This window comes from Protomyctophum parallelum (assembly GCF_964188405.1).
Source record: "Protomyctophum parallelum genome assembly, chromosome: 1".
Classification (NCBI taxonomy): Eukaryota; Metazoa; Chordata; class Actinopteri; order Myctophiformes; family Myctophidae; genus Protomyctophum; species Protomyctophum parallelum.
This window is the reverse complement of record NC_139697.1, coordinates 77,687,338-77,704,554: the sequence shown is the minus strand read 5'-3', so window position 1 is coordinate 77,704,554 and position 17,217 is coordinate 77,687,338. Positions and strand designations below refer to the sequence as shown.

The 17,217-nt window shown below is 40.9% G+C and overlaps 1 protein-coding gene across 5 annotated transcripts in view; it reads right to left on the bottom strand.

The window, feature by feature from the left end:
* LOC310874532 (ryanodine receptor 1-like) overlaps nucleotides 1-17,217 on the bottom strand; it is a 125,325-nt gene that overhangs the window by 26,642 nt on the left and 81,466 nt on the right. For 4 of the 5 annotated variants that reach the window (XM_083787381.1, XM_083787382.1, XM_083787383.1 and 1 more), the window contains 12 exons: nucleotides 14,045-14,215; nucleotides 13,644-13,703; nucleotides 13,123-13,257; nucleotides 11,653-11,765; nucleotides 8,641-8,737; nucleotides 5,952-6,061; nucleotides 5,693-5,744; nucleotides 5,230-5,325; nucleotides 1,561-1,660; nucleotides 626-705; nucleotides 382-458; nucleotides 173-246 (listed from right to left, as the gene is read on the bottom strand). In XM_083787381.1, the coding sequence (XP_083643507.1) occupies nucleotides 173-246; nucleotides 382-458; nucleotides 626-705; nucleotides 1,561-1,660; nucleotides 5,230-5,325; nucleotides 5,693-5,744; nucleotides 5,952-6,061; nucleotides 8,641-8,737; nucleotides 11,653-11,765; nucleotides 13,123-13,257; nucleotides 13,644-13,703; nucleotides 14,045-14,215 (1,165 nt within the window). The remainder of the gene's footprint in view (nucleotides 1-172; nucleotides 247-381; nucleotides 459-625; nucleotides 706-1,560; nucleotides 1,661-5,229; nucleotides 5,326-5,692; nucleotides 5,745-5,951; nucleotides 6,062-8,640; nucleotides 8,738-11,652; nucleotides 11,766-13,122; nucleotides 13,258-13,643; nucleotides 13,704-14,044; nucleotides 14,216-17,217) is intronic. The other variant, XM_083787385.1, reaches the window with a different exon arrangement.

The following is a 17,217-nucleotide window of genomic DNA, read 5'->3' as shown; positions in this document are numbered from 1 at the left end:
CTACAGTACAAGCTCTCAATGTGTCACATTCACAACGTGTTGTGAGACTGTAGACCGACTACTTCTCATAACATCATTTATGCTCTATTAATTGGGCTTAACCATTTTAGCCAAATTTAAAAACTTTTGGATAGGATTTAGAACAAACTTCGCCTGTCTGGTGGTGACTTACTTGTGCCTTCCTCTGACACCATGCCCAGGCCTTCTGCCTTGTTCTGCCTCTCAAAGGCATTTAGATCCAGGACACTGTGCGTCACAAATATACAACAAGTCACACATATATTATATATACAGTACATGTACTGTACATGACCAGTGATTTTCATGTAGATCAGCCATTATGTGAAGTATAAAATCATCTTTTAGAGAATGGAAGCTGACCTGCATGTCTGCATCAAAGCCTGAACGCTGAGAAAGAATCCCACATCTTTCTTATCCTTCAGGTATTCCAGCATTTTCTGCAAAGAAACGACATCCATAATTGGTATTGGATCATATGAAATTCAACATTGCATGTGAAGAAACTCTTGCAGGCTGTCTCTTATCTGGCAAACCGATCATCAATAACAAGCAAAGGCTAAAACTTTTTGTGCTCCATTGATGTTGTTCACTAGAGTGTACATACCCGTTGCACCTCAGTGTTGCCACCATTCAGGATGGAAATGCCTAACTTGAGGGTGGCAGACACCATCATCCCAGTCTCACCTATATACAACATAAAAAGTGACAGATAGGATTATGTAAAGCACTAAATACCACAAGTACACTTTTCTTTTGCTGACGAATTGCAGAGGAAATTCAGCACTTGCAAAACAGGCCGCCAACTTCCTGAGACACAAGTATAAAGTGATTGATACCAGGAAAAGACAACATCTTGCAGTATCACATGGTGTAAAGTAACACAACAAAGTACTTAAATAAGTACTGTACTTAAATAGAATTTTGAGGTATTTATACTACTTGAATATTTACAATTTACAATACTTTACTTATACACCACTACATCTTGCATCTAAATGTTGTATTTTTACTCTACATTTATCTGAAAACTTAGTTACAATAGTTACTTTGTAGAGTTTGAATGATTTATTAACTAGTTATAACGGATAGTTATTCTATATATAAGTGTTACAGATTATTATTACAAAAGATACATTAACTACTTCAGCCCAAAATACATTTTGGCCATTAGAAAATAGCCGATCTACAAGCTCACAATCTGTTTTGTGATGCAACACATTGTGAGCTTGTAGATCTGCTATTTTCACAATATTTTTTATACATTTGAAAACTTGTTTAACGGACAGTCTGCATAATGAGTACTTTTATGTTTGGTACTTTGTACATTATGATGCCAATACTTTTGTACTTTTGTACATTTTCAATTCCAGACTTTTACTTGTAACAGAGTATTTCTATATTGCAGTATTGATAGTATTGACTTAAGTAAAAAAATGTGAGTACCCTTTCCACCAATGTTCACATCATTACAATGAAGTCTCAGTCAACATCATACCAATGTAATATTGACATATTGCACAGCCGTACTAGTGTACCTACCTTTGCAGGCGCTGATCATCTGCAGGACCATCTCTGCAGCGCCACGGTTATGCAGTCTGGACTGCTGGTACAGGAGTCTTTGCTTCTCCATTTCCTTTTCCTATGTTAAGCATAACCACTGTGTAAGTGTCCCTGCAGTTTGCATGTACATCTCCACATGAATGGATAGAACAGAACCTCCTATATCATCTTGGACTTGCTGCTTGCATAAAAAAGCTGCATTTCGTTTCATCCCATCAGTTTTTAGTAGTTCTTGGTTCAATGTTCAATCACTGAAGTCATACAGTTCTTAAATATTTGTAATTCACTTTAAAAAAAGAAATTTGAACACAGGTTTTCGTTCTGCTGTCATTATATCGTTTTTTTGAGGAAGAGAAAGAACATCCGCACACTAGTTTCTATAGAGCTCCGAGACATACTTTATTTAGAGGCAACAAATTCCAACGTTTCGACCTACAAGGTCTTCATCAGGCAAATATGCCTATGCCCATATTTGCCTGATGAAAACCGTGTAGGTCGAAACGTTGCAATTTGTTGTCTCTAAATAAAGTAAGTCTCGGAGCTCTAGAAACGTCTTTCTCTTCCTTGAAGTTTGCCTTGATGCCTGACTTCCAGCACCTGGCCTAAATATAGGCATTGAGATGTGCACAATTATATCGTCTTTTACTTTTTTTTTTATCATACATGAATGACTTCAGGACACTTGTGTTTTCCCAATGCTGTTGTAGGTATAATGTTTGAGATGAATCAAGCAAATTAAATAGTCCACCAGTGTCAGGATTCTTCTGGACCAATCTGTCGGCAATCTGATCCTACAGTACAGGTGCCGATTTGAAAAATGCTGCCCGTTCTATCCATTCATGTTCAGTAATTCCACAATCACACTTCGCTCACTCATACTCTGACTGGGTACCATCAAATCAATACACTGTAAAATCCGGAGTGTTACTTTAACTCTCTAAGTGTACATGTAACCATATGGACCTATATGGTTATATTTGTACGCACTCAGAGTTAAATTAACACGCAGGATTGTACAGGGTACCAACATCATTTTACTTTGTAAGGACATTGTTAATTTATGACTCATGACAAATATTCTGGTAGGGTGGTTTATGGTTAATTTATGGCTTAGTTCACTTTTTCCTCTATGCTAGCCAAAGCTCTTTCTACAGTTACAGTAAGTATTTGTTTGTTGCGCTATTATTATTATTGGTGCTATCTACCTGTCACTCACACACATTCTCTCATTCCAGTTTATTAGTCTTCAGAATCGTTAACAACTACTACTTCTTTACGTTTGCTGGTTGGGAGCAAACGTATTGACTACAGCAAATAGCCCTGAATGGCCTTCGCTCGGTAGAAGACCTTGCAAAGGACCATACAGCTTACCAAGGTGTCTTCGTTGACGCTACATTGACTTACACTGAGTCAAAGTCATTTCACCAGCACTTCGGCTTAAAGAAATGGTTTGACGGATTCATGCGCTGGAGACCATTTTCTCTCCAGCACTATTTTCTTGAGCACTATCAAATCAACTTTCCTTTTAATTTGTACTTATAGTATTCGACCTACTGTAGGAGGAAGACAGTTGACCCACTGTCACATTGCAAAATCATGAGTATTGAGAGTAAAATGAACACTAAGGATTTTGCAACAGGGAATTCCACTGTCGGTGTCCAACATCAATACAGACCCAACTGTCACATTTACACCCTCCTAAGCACCAACGCCCACCCACCCACCCACCCACCCCACCCCACCCCACCACCCCCCACCCCCCACCCACGTATGCCTGGCCAAGGACAACCCGCTATGTGTTAATGCGGTTGGACCTCATATTTGGAATCCAGCACAAATGGCTCTGACTGATGTCTCTGTCGTCACTATGTGAGTTTTGCAGATTGTCGAGTTCCAAAGCATCCCTCTATGTGAATGAAGACTAAGGAAGCTTTCACTGTGGTGTATTCTATGCTGGCTTTCACTGTAGTCTGTCAGTAACCTAGGTGAGTTAGGAGAGGGGACATTCGTTAGTAGCATTCGGTTAATATAAATGAATATGTTATGATTATGAAACAGTGAGGGGAGGATGTAAACAGAGGGAGAGACAGAGAGACAGACAGAACAGGGAGGTGTGTCGTGATTATTCAGTAGACGTGGTGTCAATGTTAAATTACATTTTAAGAAACAGCAAGGGTTAATCTTGTTCAGAGACTTTTATGTTTTGAATGGAGTTTGATGGGACCCGTAATGGCATTTTCAGAGTTCTGCCTCGACTCATGTAAATATAATAACGTTTAGGCGAATTATTTTCTGCAAAATGTCCTTTGAAGATGCACATTCAGGGTGCCAAAACCATTCCTATATTCACACACAATTATGCTAGGAAGACGATGGAAAGTATATAAAAAAATGTACTGTCAACAGTGAAACTAACTTGCCTCACAATTAAATCAATATTAAAACACCACACTGTAACATTGTAGCCTGTCTAATCTTTAGCTATTGATAGTGTGAACGAAGCTACACAAATCTGACATGCCTAGACTCAAATACTAAAGAGTTTTATTTAATTTTACTTATTTTGTCACAAGGATCCATGATGACAAAAGTTGACGTTAGTCAACAGCCTGTCTCGATAACAACTACTGTATTTGACTGAGCTATTAGTCAGACACTTTAGAGGTTAATGTAATGAAGGACAGATCATCATAGTGGAGGCAATAAAAGGGAGTATTGTAGCATTATTGCCCCCCCAACAGCCTGGGATTTTCCAATGATGACCAAATGAGCACTGTGTGATGATTATGGTCAATAGTATAATTTAAACACCCTATCACCACACAGAAATGAAGTGACAGTCTTACATAGTAGAAGCTCAAAATCATAATATTACAATATTTCATTTAAGCCTGAGTTATACTTAATGGTGCACACATTTTGCGCAGGGGTCATCGCCATGTTGGCATGTGGTGGACATTTTTGTAAATTTTCTTTTTTGCCACAGACATACAAAATTAGTGGACAATAATATTACCAGAAACAATGACCATAACGGGTCTGTAACTCTGAGAGTCTACAAATGTGCCTACAATATTTTACACTCTCAGAGTTAAGGGAGTCCTTAAATAAAATAAAACATTTGAAAACCAGTTCTAATGTGCCATATTAAGTGTGATACATATTCTGAAGAAAACCTGGAGACTTGACAGTCAGTAATTGGGTATTTATGACCAAATAATACAAAATCAAATAAAACATTTGTCTTTGCTGCGGACACATTTGTCTGTGTACGGACATATTGATGACCCCTGAGTTGCGTGTTTTTGGTGTGTGACACAAATATAAATCAGGCTTTACTCATGGTGGCGTTCCCTTCCTCACTGTGTCGGCGATATAACACAGCACGCCTGCGTTCCAACACATCACATGCATGAGGCACAGCACGCCTGCGTTCCAACACATCACATGCATGAGGCACAGCATGCAGGCACAGAGGACAGGACACGCAGACCAACAAGACACGGACAGGAGCGACGGGGGAAAGAGATAAGAAAGAGATCGTTATGGAAAGAGATAATGGTTGGTGGATAATGAGGTCACTCGATGCGTAGAGAGCTACCACTCCAGTGTGTGTTCCCGGTTCCCTGCCCCTTCCACGCCCATTACCAGTTCTGACTGTCGCACCTCAAAGGACATCTCATCCTCAGCTTTTTCCAAATCATTTTCCTCCTCCCCTTCGTCCTCCTCACCCATATGGCAACTCTAAAACACACACACACACACACACACACACACACACACACACACACACACACACACACGTCATAATAGAATAGGTGAACACAAAATAGAAGATTTATACGGCAAAGAGATTTGGTGTCGTTGTAAAAAAGGAATGAGCCAAGTATAAACCCCTGTGGGACATCGGTCAATGAAATAATATAGGGTGTAAGTGGTAAACAGAAACACAAAGAAAGTGGGAACCCATAGGGGAGGTAGCTTCCAGGTTGGACACCAGACATTATCCCTGGAGCATTCTATAGAATAAATCAGTTCATATTTTCGTGCATAGGTAAATATATGGAGATGCATCTGAACTTCCAATTGAACTGATGTGATGAAGACTCACCTTTGCCATAATATCTGAGTATGCCATATAAAGGTGATCCGTATCAAGTTTGCTGTAACAAGGGCGAAAACAAATGTCAACAAAGGGAAGTTTAGCTGTGCATGTGGGTCTTAAATCTGTTAAAACTCTTTCTAAAACATTATGATTATTATATAACAAAGCAATGAAACAGTTTCTCATTTTTGTTTGTTTTTAGTTCGCTATAATGCCCTGCCACACAGTTACGCTACTACATTGTGAGAGTCTGAACTAGTTGAACCTCTTTTCCGTTAAAGCGGTACGGCTGAAATGCAAAATGAGTTGGTGAAGGGGATCTGGTTTGGTTTCTGTCTTTTCCTCTTCTTCTCCTTCCTCTTGATCCATGGCTTTCTGAGATACAAGGATAAAGACAACAGCAGCACAGTCAAATCCTGAGTGTTTATTTCACTCTGAGAGGGTACATAATGGAGCCGTACATTTTTATCCTCTCGTACCAGTGGCGGAACAACATTGGCCCGGGCCGGGGTGTGAGACGGCACGACCGGGCCTCACCGAACCTGACTCTCAACAGCACCCCCCCCCCACCACCCCCCCCCCGACGGGAAAAAAAAAAAACATTTACGCAAACAGTTGCTGCTAATTTGAGCAGGCGTGCATGAACGAGAGTCGAGAGAGGAGTTGAGTGTGAGGAGCTGATCACAGTCACAGATAGAGGGAAAGTGCTATATTTTGCCTATTATTTATGCTATATATTATTGATCGCGCCTGTGTCTGTGACATTGCGCAGCAGTGCACACACGAGAGAGAGAGAGAGAGAGAGAGAGGGAGAGAGAGAGAGAGAGAGACGTAGAGAGAGAGAGAGAGACGTAGAGACAGAGAGAGAGACGTAGAGAGAGAGAGAGAGAGAGAGAGAGAGAGAGAGAGAGAGAGAGAGACGTAGAGAGAGAGAGAGGTGCGTGCGTACTCATCTTTGTGTTCTGTTTCACCTTCTGAGTGATCGCACACAGGGAAAAGAAACAAGAAGGGGTTTAGAATCTAAACAGTCCGTTGTGGAGAAAAGGAAGTTATCCACACATATGCACTCCTAAATCCTCACAGAGTGATTAGCCTACTAATGAGTGACAGGTGCTGCACTTTTGGAGCGTGGCTGAGAAGTGAGGATGTTTGTTGGAGAGAGTGTGAAGCCGACACACACCGTCTGCGACCGTCTGCGCGGCGCGTTGCCGCGCGGCGCCGCCTGGAAAATAGAACTGGGTTCTATCGGCGCGCCAGGCGCCGCGGCGCGACGCGGCGGACGGAGCCGGTGTGCGTTAGGTTCATTGAAAATAATGGAGGCGGCTGTGTCCAGCGCAGTACATTCTCATCAGACATGATATTTTGCTAAAGTGTAGGCTATTATATAGGCTATATAAGCTCTGTATCTGGTTAATTGCGGGATTCGCGGGGGCCCGCTGGTTTTATCAGTCGTGAGTGACTGTGTAAAAAATCGTCAATCGGTCAGCTGACAGCCCGGGCCCTCAGGAGGTCCGGGCCGGGGTGTGACCACCCCCCCTACACCCCCGTTAGCTCCGCCCCTGTCTCGTACTATAGTTACAAATCGATGAACGAACACTGATATTTGACTTTGAGGGTTAATCTGGGCAGGACAGTGAATGAGACACAGTACTGACCAGTTGCACATGAGCAGGGCACTTTCATTCAATGGGTCAAGTGGAGTTGGTCAGGAGCCAACAGACCGACTTTATAATACTGGGAAGATCCCAGACTTGAATTTGAAATTTGAATTTGAAATTTGAAAAGATGCAATGCGTAAGATTCATTTTCTTACAGGTGTAAGAGTCCGAAATATATGTGATGTGATATGATGTGAATAAATGATCAATGAAATCTCAATAGAATACATGTTTTCAATGAGACTGTCCTGACGTACCTCGAGCGACAACACGCCGTGCAACGACATCGTCCACCCCTCCTACGGTATATTCACTTTTATTGGTTGAGAGATCAAAATGCTCCTATTTATTGGTTATTTGATTGGTTCAGGCTACGTCGCAACGCAATGGCTGACACTCCATATCAGGACAGTTTTTCGTGCGATATTGCCGTCGGAATGCTCGATCCTTGCCTGTGCAGATAAGGTGTTATTAAGTAACGTCTCTCTCTAGTCCAGATTATACCCCCTTTTTAAATAAATCTGTATTAAAATGTTCAGAGTTATTTTCTCCGCACATAACTATATATTGTATTGTATTATATATATATATATATATATACATACATACACAGTATATATATATCCTGTCCAATCCTATATAATAATTTTACTGTATACAGTATAAGGGTATAATCTGGACTAGAGAGTTACTTAATAATGCATAAATAATAAACTAATGATGATGTTAAATAATAATAATAATAATAATAATAATAATAATACATTTTATTTATAACACACTTTACATTTGAAGCAAATCTCAAAGTGCTACAGGCAGAAAAATGTAAAAGAAAAATAAGAATAAAACAGTTAAAAGAAATACAAAATAAGAATAAAACAATTACAAGGGGGAGTATAACCTGGGCTAGAGGGGTATCAAAAAATATTTGGGGCTGGTTTTGTTGTGTTTCACCCTCTCCTGTGCGACCACTGGAATTGCACGAGCACCACAGCTGTGTTATGTTATAATGTATTAGCAAGCATAGTCTATAGTACCATACAGATTGGTTCAAATTAAATTTGATCCACAATTGTTTTTGTTATGGATTACAGTCCTAAAAGCAATCACGACTAGAGATTAACTTTCAAGGACCGTAGCAGTACCAGCAGACTGCAGCTTTGACTTCCATCATCAATGTAAAGCATTGCTGGGGCATTGTTAAGCTAAAGATTCCATCATCAATGTAAAGCATTGCTGGGGCATTGTTAAGCTAAAGATTCCAGATGAAGGGAAAATGACACAACGTAAACTCACAGATAAATCATCTATCATTCGGTCCTCAAATGAGTATCCCTCTGTGTGGATCCAGTTACGTTTGTATCCCTCCAGGAACATGTTGGAAGCTCTGTGCCTGTGATCAAAATGTACGAGCATAAATTATAATCAATATACAAAATTATCTTCGAGTCTTTCATGCATTTGTAAATGTATAAGTATAATGCTTTGGTATTCAGTGCTTCTGTGAGAGAGAAACAATACAGCTAGTTGTTGAGTTGCAGTGCATTGATTTATATTCCTAAAAGTAATCCAATGTATTCTTAATACCCTGCACGTGTTCTCTGACAAGTAATACAATTTAGTTCTTATGCAGAGGACAAATATGCCAAAATAATGTCTATTGATTTCTCACTTTTTATTTGTTTATAAAAAATCACACACGTATGAACTGAGTGGTGCAACTCACCTCTCCCCTCTCTCTGTCTCTCTGTCTCTCTCTGTCTCTCTCTCTCTCTCTCTCTGTAATTAGCAGGCAACAGTCCAACACTATCTCTCTCTCTCTGTTTCTCACTTTTTCCCCTACTGGTACTCGGGACATAGTCCCACAGGGACATTGCTGTTCCTTGGAGTGGTTGCACCACCAAATAATTATTAAAAGTACTTTTAGTACTTTTACTTCTACTCCACTACATCTCTGAGGCAAATATCGTACCTTTACTACAGTTATTTGAAAACTTTAGTTATTAGTTACTTTCATTATTATTACAAAACACACTAACCCCTTCAGCCCTATATAAATATACTAGAATTTCGCGGCCGCTCATCCCAGAGTTACGTTGCCGCGCACTATGGGAAGAAGGAAATTGCGGGAGTAGACTCCACATGTAGTAACGGATGGGTTATTAGTTATTATTATGTGTCCTTATTAGTGTAGTGTAGTGTAGTCAACACGTTATGGCTCATACACACTGCCCGGTATTTGCTCCGATTATGCTGTCGGGGAGCATTTTTGGCGCTGGCCGACAAAACCCCTGATCTGACGTTAAGCGGTGCCCAAAAGTTATAGATCACAAAGGCTTTGCAGGTAGAGCACATGACATGGCCCTAAAAATATATATAATTTTAATATAAAAAACTTTTTGCATCTGCCGCTTGAGATGACCTGAGATGACTTGATTGATTGACATAAAAAAGGGCCTGTCAGCTCAGACACACAATGCAATAGTTGTTGTTGCGTACAATCATCAGTAGCAAAGTCAAATACCAAAAATAAAAACCCTACCATTTCCATTTTCCTCCCTCTATTTCCCATTCCATGTGCGTTTGTCTTATAGTTTCTCTGGCCTCTGTACTACTGCCACCTACCGTCCATTCATTGTATTACACAGTGGGTGAAAAAAACACACCCCTTAAGACTAAACCCGACCAATCAGAGGTGTGGCTTCCAGAGGTACCTTTGACATGACATTTTGTGTGTGTGTGTGTGTGTGTGTGTGTGTGTGTGTGTGTGTGTGTGTGTGTGTGTGTGTTTCGATGTGCAGGGCGTTGCTGAAAATGAGCACCTGTGCTCAGCTACTTCCCTGGGTAAATTAAATAAAAAAAAAAAAAAAAAAAGTACCTTTCAAAACCTATAGAAGTCAGCCTGGTACAGACGAAGGGGACACCACTGTATGTAGCCTCAATTACATTTTGTAACTATTTTCTGCAATGGGATGATAGTTTTATTTGGTGGGTATATGAGCTGGTTGTTTTGAAAGTAGCTCTGAAGTTAAAAAAAGTGTGGGCAGCCCTGGTATAGATGAATATATATATATATATATATATTATATATATATTCATTCCGTGGGTAAAAGCCTGTAGGCTACCCACATATTGGTAGCCTATATTAGCCCAATATTGGCGTTATGCATTTCACTTGAATAATGTTGTGTGCGCACGTGCGCGTCTGGAGAAAGACAGTTATTTAATGAAAGTGAAGATTATAACGTCCTGTATTGGTAGCCTATATTAGCCCAATATTGCCGTTACGCATTTCACTTGAATAATGTTGTGTGCGCGCGTGCGGAGAAAGACAGTTATTTAATGAAACTCAAGATTATAACGTCCTGTCTCGCTGCCGCGGCGCCGCCGTGCGTGTATAGCCTGTGTGTGTGTGTGGGGCGTGGCGAGAGAGAGAGATAGGCGTGGCGAGAGAGAGAGAGATCGTGGCTTCCAGGCGTGCGTGTGTGTGTGCAAGCCAGGCGTGCGTGTGCGTGTGTGTGCAGGCGTGTGTACTCGGCAGTTGGCTGGCAGGCGAAAATAGCCAAAGCGTTCCGTGTAATCGTAATATGTAGGCGCAAACAAACTACAGACAAAGTACAATGTTGATGGAACTAAGAGATTCGCTGAGAGAGCGATATGAGGCTACAATTCCTCTCCCCTTCCTCGTTTCTCTTCTCCTGTGGGAGATCAGAATGAGATTCTGAGAGCTAGTGTGGGCCTATTAGAAGACAGGGCAGTGTTGCCAGGTTTGCGAATTGTAAGCGAGTCGTAGTGTGTGTTGAATGGCATTTGTGGGCTTGTGAATTAATTTTCTCACATGTAATTTGTGCTCACTTGCATAGACCTGGCGAATTTAGCGTGGTGAAAGGGCAACAGTGTTCCGGGGGTGTGGGTGCTTCGGGCGATAATGTTTGTAGTAAACAAATGCATTGCCGCCGTGAGTGTGGACGGGAGGCATCTTTGGTGGCACTGCAATGATCATTTTTTGGCGGGTGGTGTCGAGTGTTGGCGTTGGGTGCGATAGGAGGAGATAGGTCCCGGACACTGCGAAGGTAAGTGTGTGACGTCACTGCCGTGTGAGTGTGTGTGGGTGTAGTGTGTAAGATGGTGTTGTGGGTGTTGCAATAGCGACGTAGCTGTTGTGGCTTTGGGTTTCTTGCCATGTGTTGGGTACAAGTTCTCTAATATTATAATAGATTTCGGCCATTTGAAAATAGCAGATCTACAAGCTCACAATGTGCCGCGATGCGGCAGTAAAACATGTGAGTAGTTGTTCCATCAGTGTACCTTGGTATGTTGTAGAGTGGTGTCATCCTGAAGCAGGCCACTACTGCCCTGCGTCTCTGCTTGGACAGCAGCTTGTGCCACACCATCATCTTGGACTTAAAGGGCCGCTCCGTCTAGACCAGCAGAGTTTTATAATATTATGTTTTATTGCTTTTTTGAGAGAGAGAGAGAGAGAGAGAGAGAGAGAGAGAGAGAGACACTGGTGGCAAAATAAAGAAATGAACTTGTGTTAATTAAGTGAGGGGCGCCTCACTCCTTTAAACACGTCACATGACGTTTACGGCTGTAAACAAACTTTAAAAGGTTATATCTATAGTCTTGGCTGCCACTCTACTGTATGTATGTTTGTTAAACCAGGGGTAGGTAGGCAACCTTAGGCACGGGTGACAACATTGGCACAAAGGAGGGTGATCACAGGCACACTGGCATCAGTGTGAGAGAGAGGACTTTTGGTTTACAATAAACTATTTATAAAATTGTAGTCACATTTGTATGTACATTACATCCTGCACATACTACATTCATTAAAACTCTGACTGGGGAGGGAGTCTGGGATATAGGTGGGTTATTGCTCTGAGTCTAATGATCGTTATAACAATGTGAAAGAAAATATTTAAAAAGAAGGAAAAAGATTATATTCATGGACAATCAAAATATACTGGAATGTTTCGATGTGGTGTCATTAAGTGGTTAAGAAAATGTCTATTTTTGAACTAACCCAGAAACAGTCTAATATGGTAGCATTTGCCACACTGATAGCAAGACGTAGAATATTGTTGGGATGGAAATCCCCAACTTCCCCTTCTATAGCTATGTGGCTTAAGGATATTATGGGATTTTTAAAATTGGAAAAAATAAAGTTTACAATTAGAGGTTCAACAGAAAGGTTCTTTTCTAGCTGGCAACCATTTATTACCTACTTTGAGAATCTGAGAGTACTTCCGACAGACTAATTGAATCAATACTATGTGTGTTTTTTGCATTCTCATAATGATAGAACTGTGTATAGAGGGTGATATATGACAACGTTCCGAACACAATCTTTTCCGACATAACTTGTGACTGACTATCTCTTGAACTCGAATAACCCAACTCATAATTGTATTTATTTTGTTTTATTTTATTTTATTTTTTGTTATTTATATTGTTTTTGTTATCTGTGCTTAAATTATTATTTTTGTATCCTACTGTTTATATCATATGTCTGTATGTATGTTTGTTTTTGTATGTCTGTACTAAATTATTAATGTTATTTTTTATATTGTTTTGATGATGACGATAACTGGGGGGAGGGATGGGGTGAAAAAAAGGGAGAAAAAAAAAAAGGTATGTTCAAACTGTACTAAATTGTTGAAACCTATTGCCAATAAACATATATTTAAAAAAAGAAGAAGAAAATGTCTATTTTCCACAAATCCAACCCTGTTGGGTGTTGCTGCTTCAGTGTTGGGTGACATGTTGGCTACTCACCACTTCAATATGGTAAAGGACAGCAGACACCTCCTGCACTCTCTTCACAACCTTCTGCGGGGCGTCAGCATCCTCAGCCTTCCCTGCCATCTCTTTGTACAGAGCCATTTGCCAGCGCATGGATGGGTTGTCAACCTATGCACAACAATCAGGGACACTGACCAGCGCTGCCTAAAAAGTGTGGCACAATTAAAGGCCCAACCTCTGGAAATGTCAAATTCCAGGGTCTGTACACACTACACACACTACATGTGAGTAGACTACTACTGCCAAAGAGACAGATCGAAGCTCAAAAATGTGAATACAAACTATGACAAAAGCAGAAGTAATCTCCTGGTTCTTTAAAGATGCCATGAAATGAAAAATATGCCACCATCGTTGTGATTGGCTGAGACACATACATCTTCTGTTTCACTAGAACATATGTAATCTTTAAACATAGTACTTTCCATCTGTAATTATTATTGAACAGTCAAACAACTTACTGTAAATAGCTGTAACTTACAGAACCACCCCATTACCTTGCCCTGAAGATGAAGGTTGTTCTGCAAGAATTCGCGCACTTCTTCATCAGTGTCTCTCTGTGAGTAAAACAACCTTTCGGTGATCATCACAACTTAAACTGTTAAGACTAGAATCTGAGCGTGCTGGCTATTATGAATACATTTTTAAGTTAATCATTTTAAGAAGTCATTCTTACAGCTTTGAATTCACTAACAATTGCTTGTTCACAGCATCCAATAATAATACAGTAATACAGTACACATGCAACCACTGGAGAAGTCACTTTTTTCTTTCTTCATTTTCTTTTTTTTACATCATACCAATCAGCATTTTTATGTCAAGTCATTAGTGTGACGCATGCCATTCTCTTCAGAAACAACTACTTGGTGTAGTTTATTCAAAGGCAGAAAAAGGCTACCAAAGAGTATCGGATCTTGGCCAAGTTGATCAGCTCCTGGTCGGCAGGCGAGCACATGTTGAGCCCGATGGGAAGCATCTTTTTCAAGGCGGCCACAATTAGCGACGTCTGCACAGAGTAACGATCTCCCCGTTTCTTCTTCTTGGTACGTTCTGCATCTGAGCCCCCACCCTGGGAGAGAGAGAATAAAGGACCAAGAGGCATTCACGCTTTCTTATGAAGCGCCAGGGCACAATCCACCGTGTGCGAGGTGAACATATACCAAAAGCAAACACTGCGTTGCATTGAACACACGACAGTCTCGATTCAATGCCAGGCAAGGTAATTTCTACAGACAAAAGGCCTTGTCAATAAAACCAACCAACGCTACTACTGTATACCATAATGCTCAGCATTGCTACCTATGACACTTCCATGGCACAAAGTGCAATTCAAATTGAAAAAAGAGGCTGCAAAACAACCAAAAGACACGCACATCTAAAGCCTACTAGGTTGGGTGCTGGACGGACCAAAAACAGTGACAGTGTAAGAATAAAAAGAGTCTGCACACCAATTAATGTTCCCAAGAGCACGTTAATCGCTACCACTGTAAACCTACACTTGGGGGCATTAATTGGTGTGTGGACACTTTTTATTCTTACAGAGTGCAACTCATTCTATTTTCCACATCACACAAAATAATGCTGGATGAAGAATGTCGACAAAATACCTCTCCACTCGACTTCTGTATAAGAATGGAAAACAGCAAACATTAACATGGTCAAAAAAAGCCTGCAATAATATCACAAATAAGGATTCTTTGCTATTCATGACAAAAGATTATACTCAGCGATGTTCTTCTCCAAGCACTTGTGACTTGCTGTACTATTAACATCGTCCTACCTTTTGGTAAAGGAAGGATAAACACATACGCACACAAAAGTCAGAAACTCCTTCATAACACCGGCAGACTTGTGTATGAAGAAATATCTAGCTGCAACTCACTATGAGACACGCATGAACAAAAAGCTAAACGACTGAAAGTGAAGCAGATCTGCTTATTCTGTCTACGGCCCCAGATCTGCTCAAGTAGGATCATCTCCCACCACAGCCTTCCATCACATACCTCCCCTTATAGATCGTCTTCATCTCAGCTTTCCGGAGGGGAGCATTCTGCTTCCCCGCAAAACCAACCAGCAGTAACCAGCAGGAGCAGCATAGGGAGTGGGTCTGCAACTGTTGACTATTTTTCCACGGTCATATCGGCCGATACCGATTCCGATATATTACATTATATTCATATTGAACTCATTGCTGATTTTTTTAAACGTTTTTTTAACTTAAAAAAGCCCACCTTCCCACTAACAGTCGACGCTCCTAAAAAGACAGAGACCGGCAGACTGAAGTCCATCACACACCGGGTGCGCAGCGACGCGGCAACGCCTGGATAATAGAACAGTGGCCGAGTGGCGTATCGGAGCGTCAGGCGAGGCGTGAACGTGCGTCGGACGCCGGTGTGCGATAGGTTAATTGAAAATAACGGAGGCGGCTGTTTTGACGCGCGGCGTTCGCAGACGGTGTGTGTAGCCCTTGGCTGCTCTGCGAGTACAAAGCCATTGACGGTCACATTATTATTGCGTCATCAATATCAGTGAAGATAATCAGGATTATTTTGAGACAGATTCGATACATATGGCATTTTTATGGCTGAAATGGCCGATTTCGATATGCTACTGATTATATCCTGCATCTCTACAAACTATTAGTATTTTTAGAAGTTTAAAAGTCAACCAGAATCAGAGTTACTGTATAACAGTCATTGGAAAGTGTAATATTGGTATCGATCGATTTGACCATGTAATTAATGGGTCATCGGATATCGCTCATACATTTCAATATTGTGCATCCCTAATTATTTCTTAGTGATCATTCTATCAATGGCTTTTTGGTTAGAAATGTACACCTAACATGTATAATGATGATATCTCAAGCAAGTAAACGGTCATACAGAACACACACACACACACACACACACACACACACACACACACACACACACACACACACACACACACACACACACACACACACACACACACACACACAGGTATATATATTGTGAGTTTAACTTTGTGGCAAAGTCTGGTCAACACACACAACTGGAGGTTACTGCTGGTTGTCTTTGTAGGGCAGAGTGGACTGCAAACATCATTATCCCTCTGAGCTCTGGCTAGTAAGGAGTGGGTATACAGCAGAAATGGTGAGGGCGAAACTGGGAAATGTATGGCTTTGGTCAAGGGGAGGTTGGAAGGGATCATTCTTTTAGCTGCAGAATAGGAAATCAGCGCAATTTGAATTGATATAAACAAAACAAAAAGAAACATGCTGGTACAATCCATTGAAGTAAGCATCCATGCACTCAGCATTCCACATAAAAAGCCAATCAGGTAAAAAGAAAAAAAAAAAGACAACCCTCTATGAATGTGCATACTGGCAGGTGTGAGTTATCAAAGCAGCAGCTGGTGAGAAGTTAAACATGTCATGCATGCAGCATTGGGGAGTGACAGAGCTACATTGCCAACGACACATGTTTAGATTCACCCCGATGGGAAGCGGTTACTGTAACATTACAGAATGAGCAGATAAACACACAGCTAATCTCTAGAGTGTGTGCGTCCCTGTGCTCGCCTCCCTGTGCTCCTGACCTGTTCCTGTGAGGGTACAATTCTGCTCCGTGGCCTTGTGCATGAGTCCATACATCAGTGATTCTCAAATATCTTTCATTTCAAGGACGCCCAATTTACTATGCTTAATAATAGGCCACATAACTCCATTTGCACACTCTCAGAGTTACCAATGATTTAGCCCCTCAAAGTGGTTCTCAAAGTACATTAACACTTTTCAACCAGGCATCCCTATTCTGTGATTATCTAGGCCAAAAATACATAATGAAATTGTATTTTTAATAGTTTCTAAAATAGAAGAACTACAAGCTCAAACAAGCTTTCGAGCTTGTAGATGGGATAGTTTTGCTATGACTACAGGTGTACCTTGATATTTTGGCTTGTCTGTTGGTGTGCCTTGGGCACAAAATATTTGAAAACCACTGCGCATTCACAATGCACTTGGAGACAGTTGACATTGTGCGGGTGTGTGCATACTGTAGTTCTCTGTATGGGTCATGCTGATCAAGC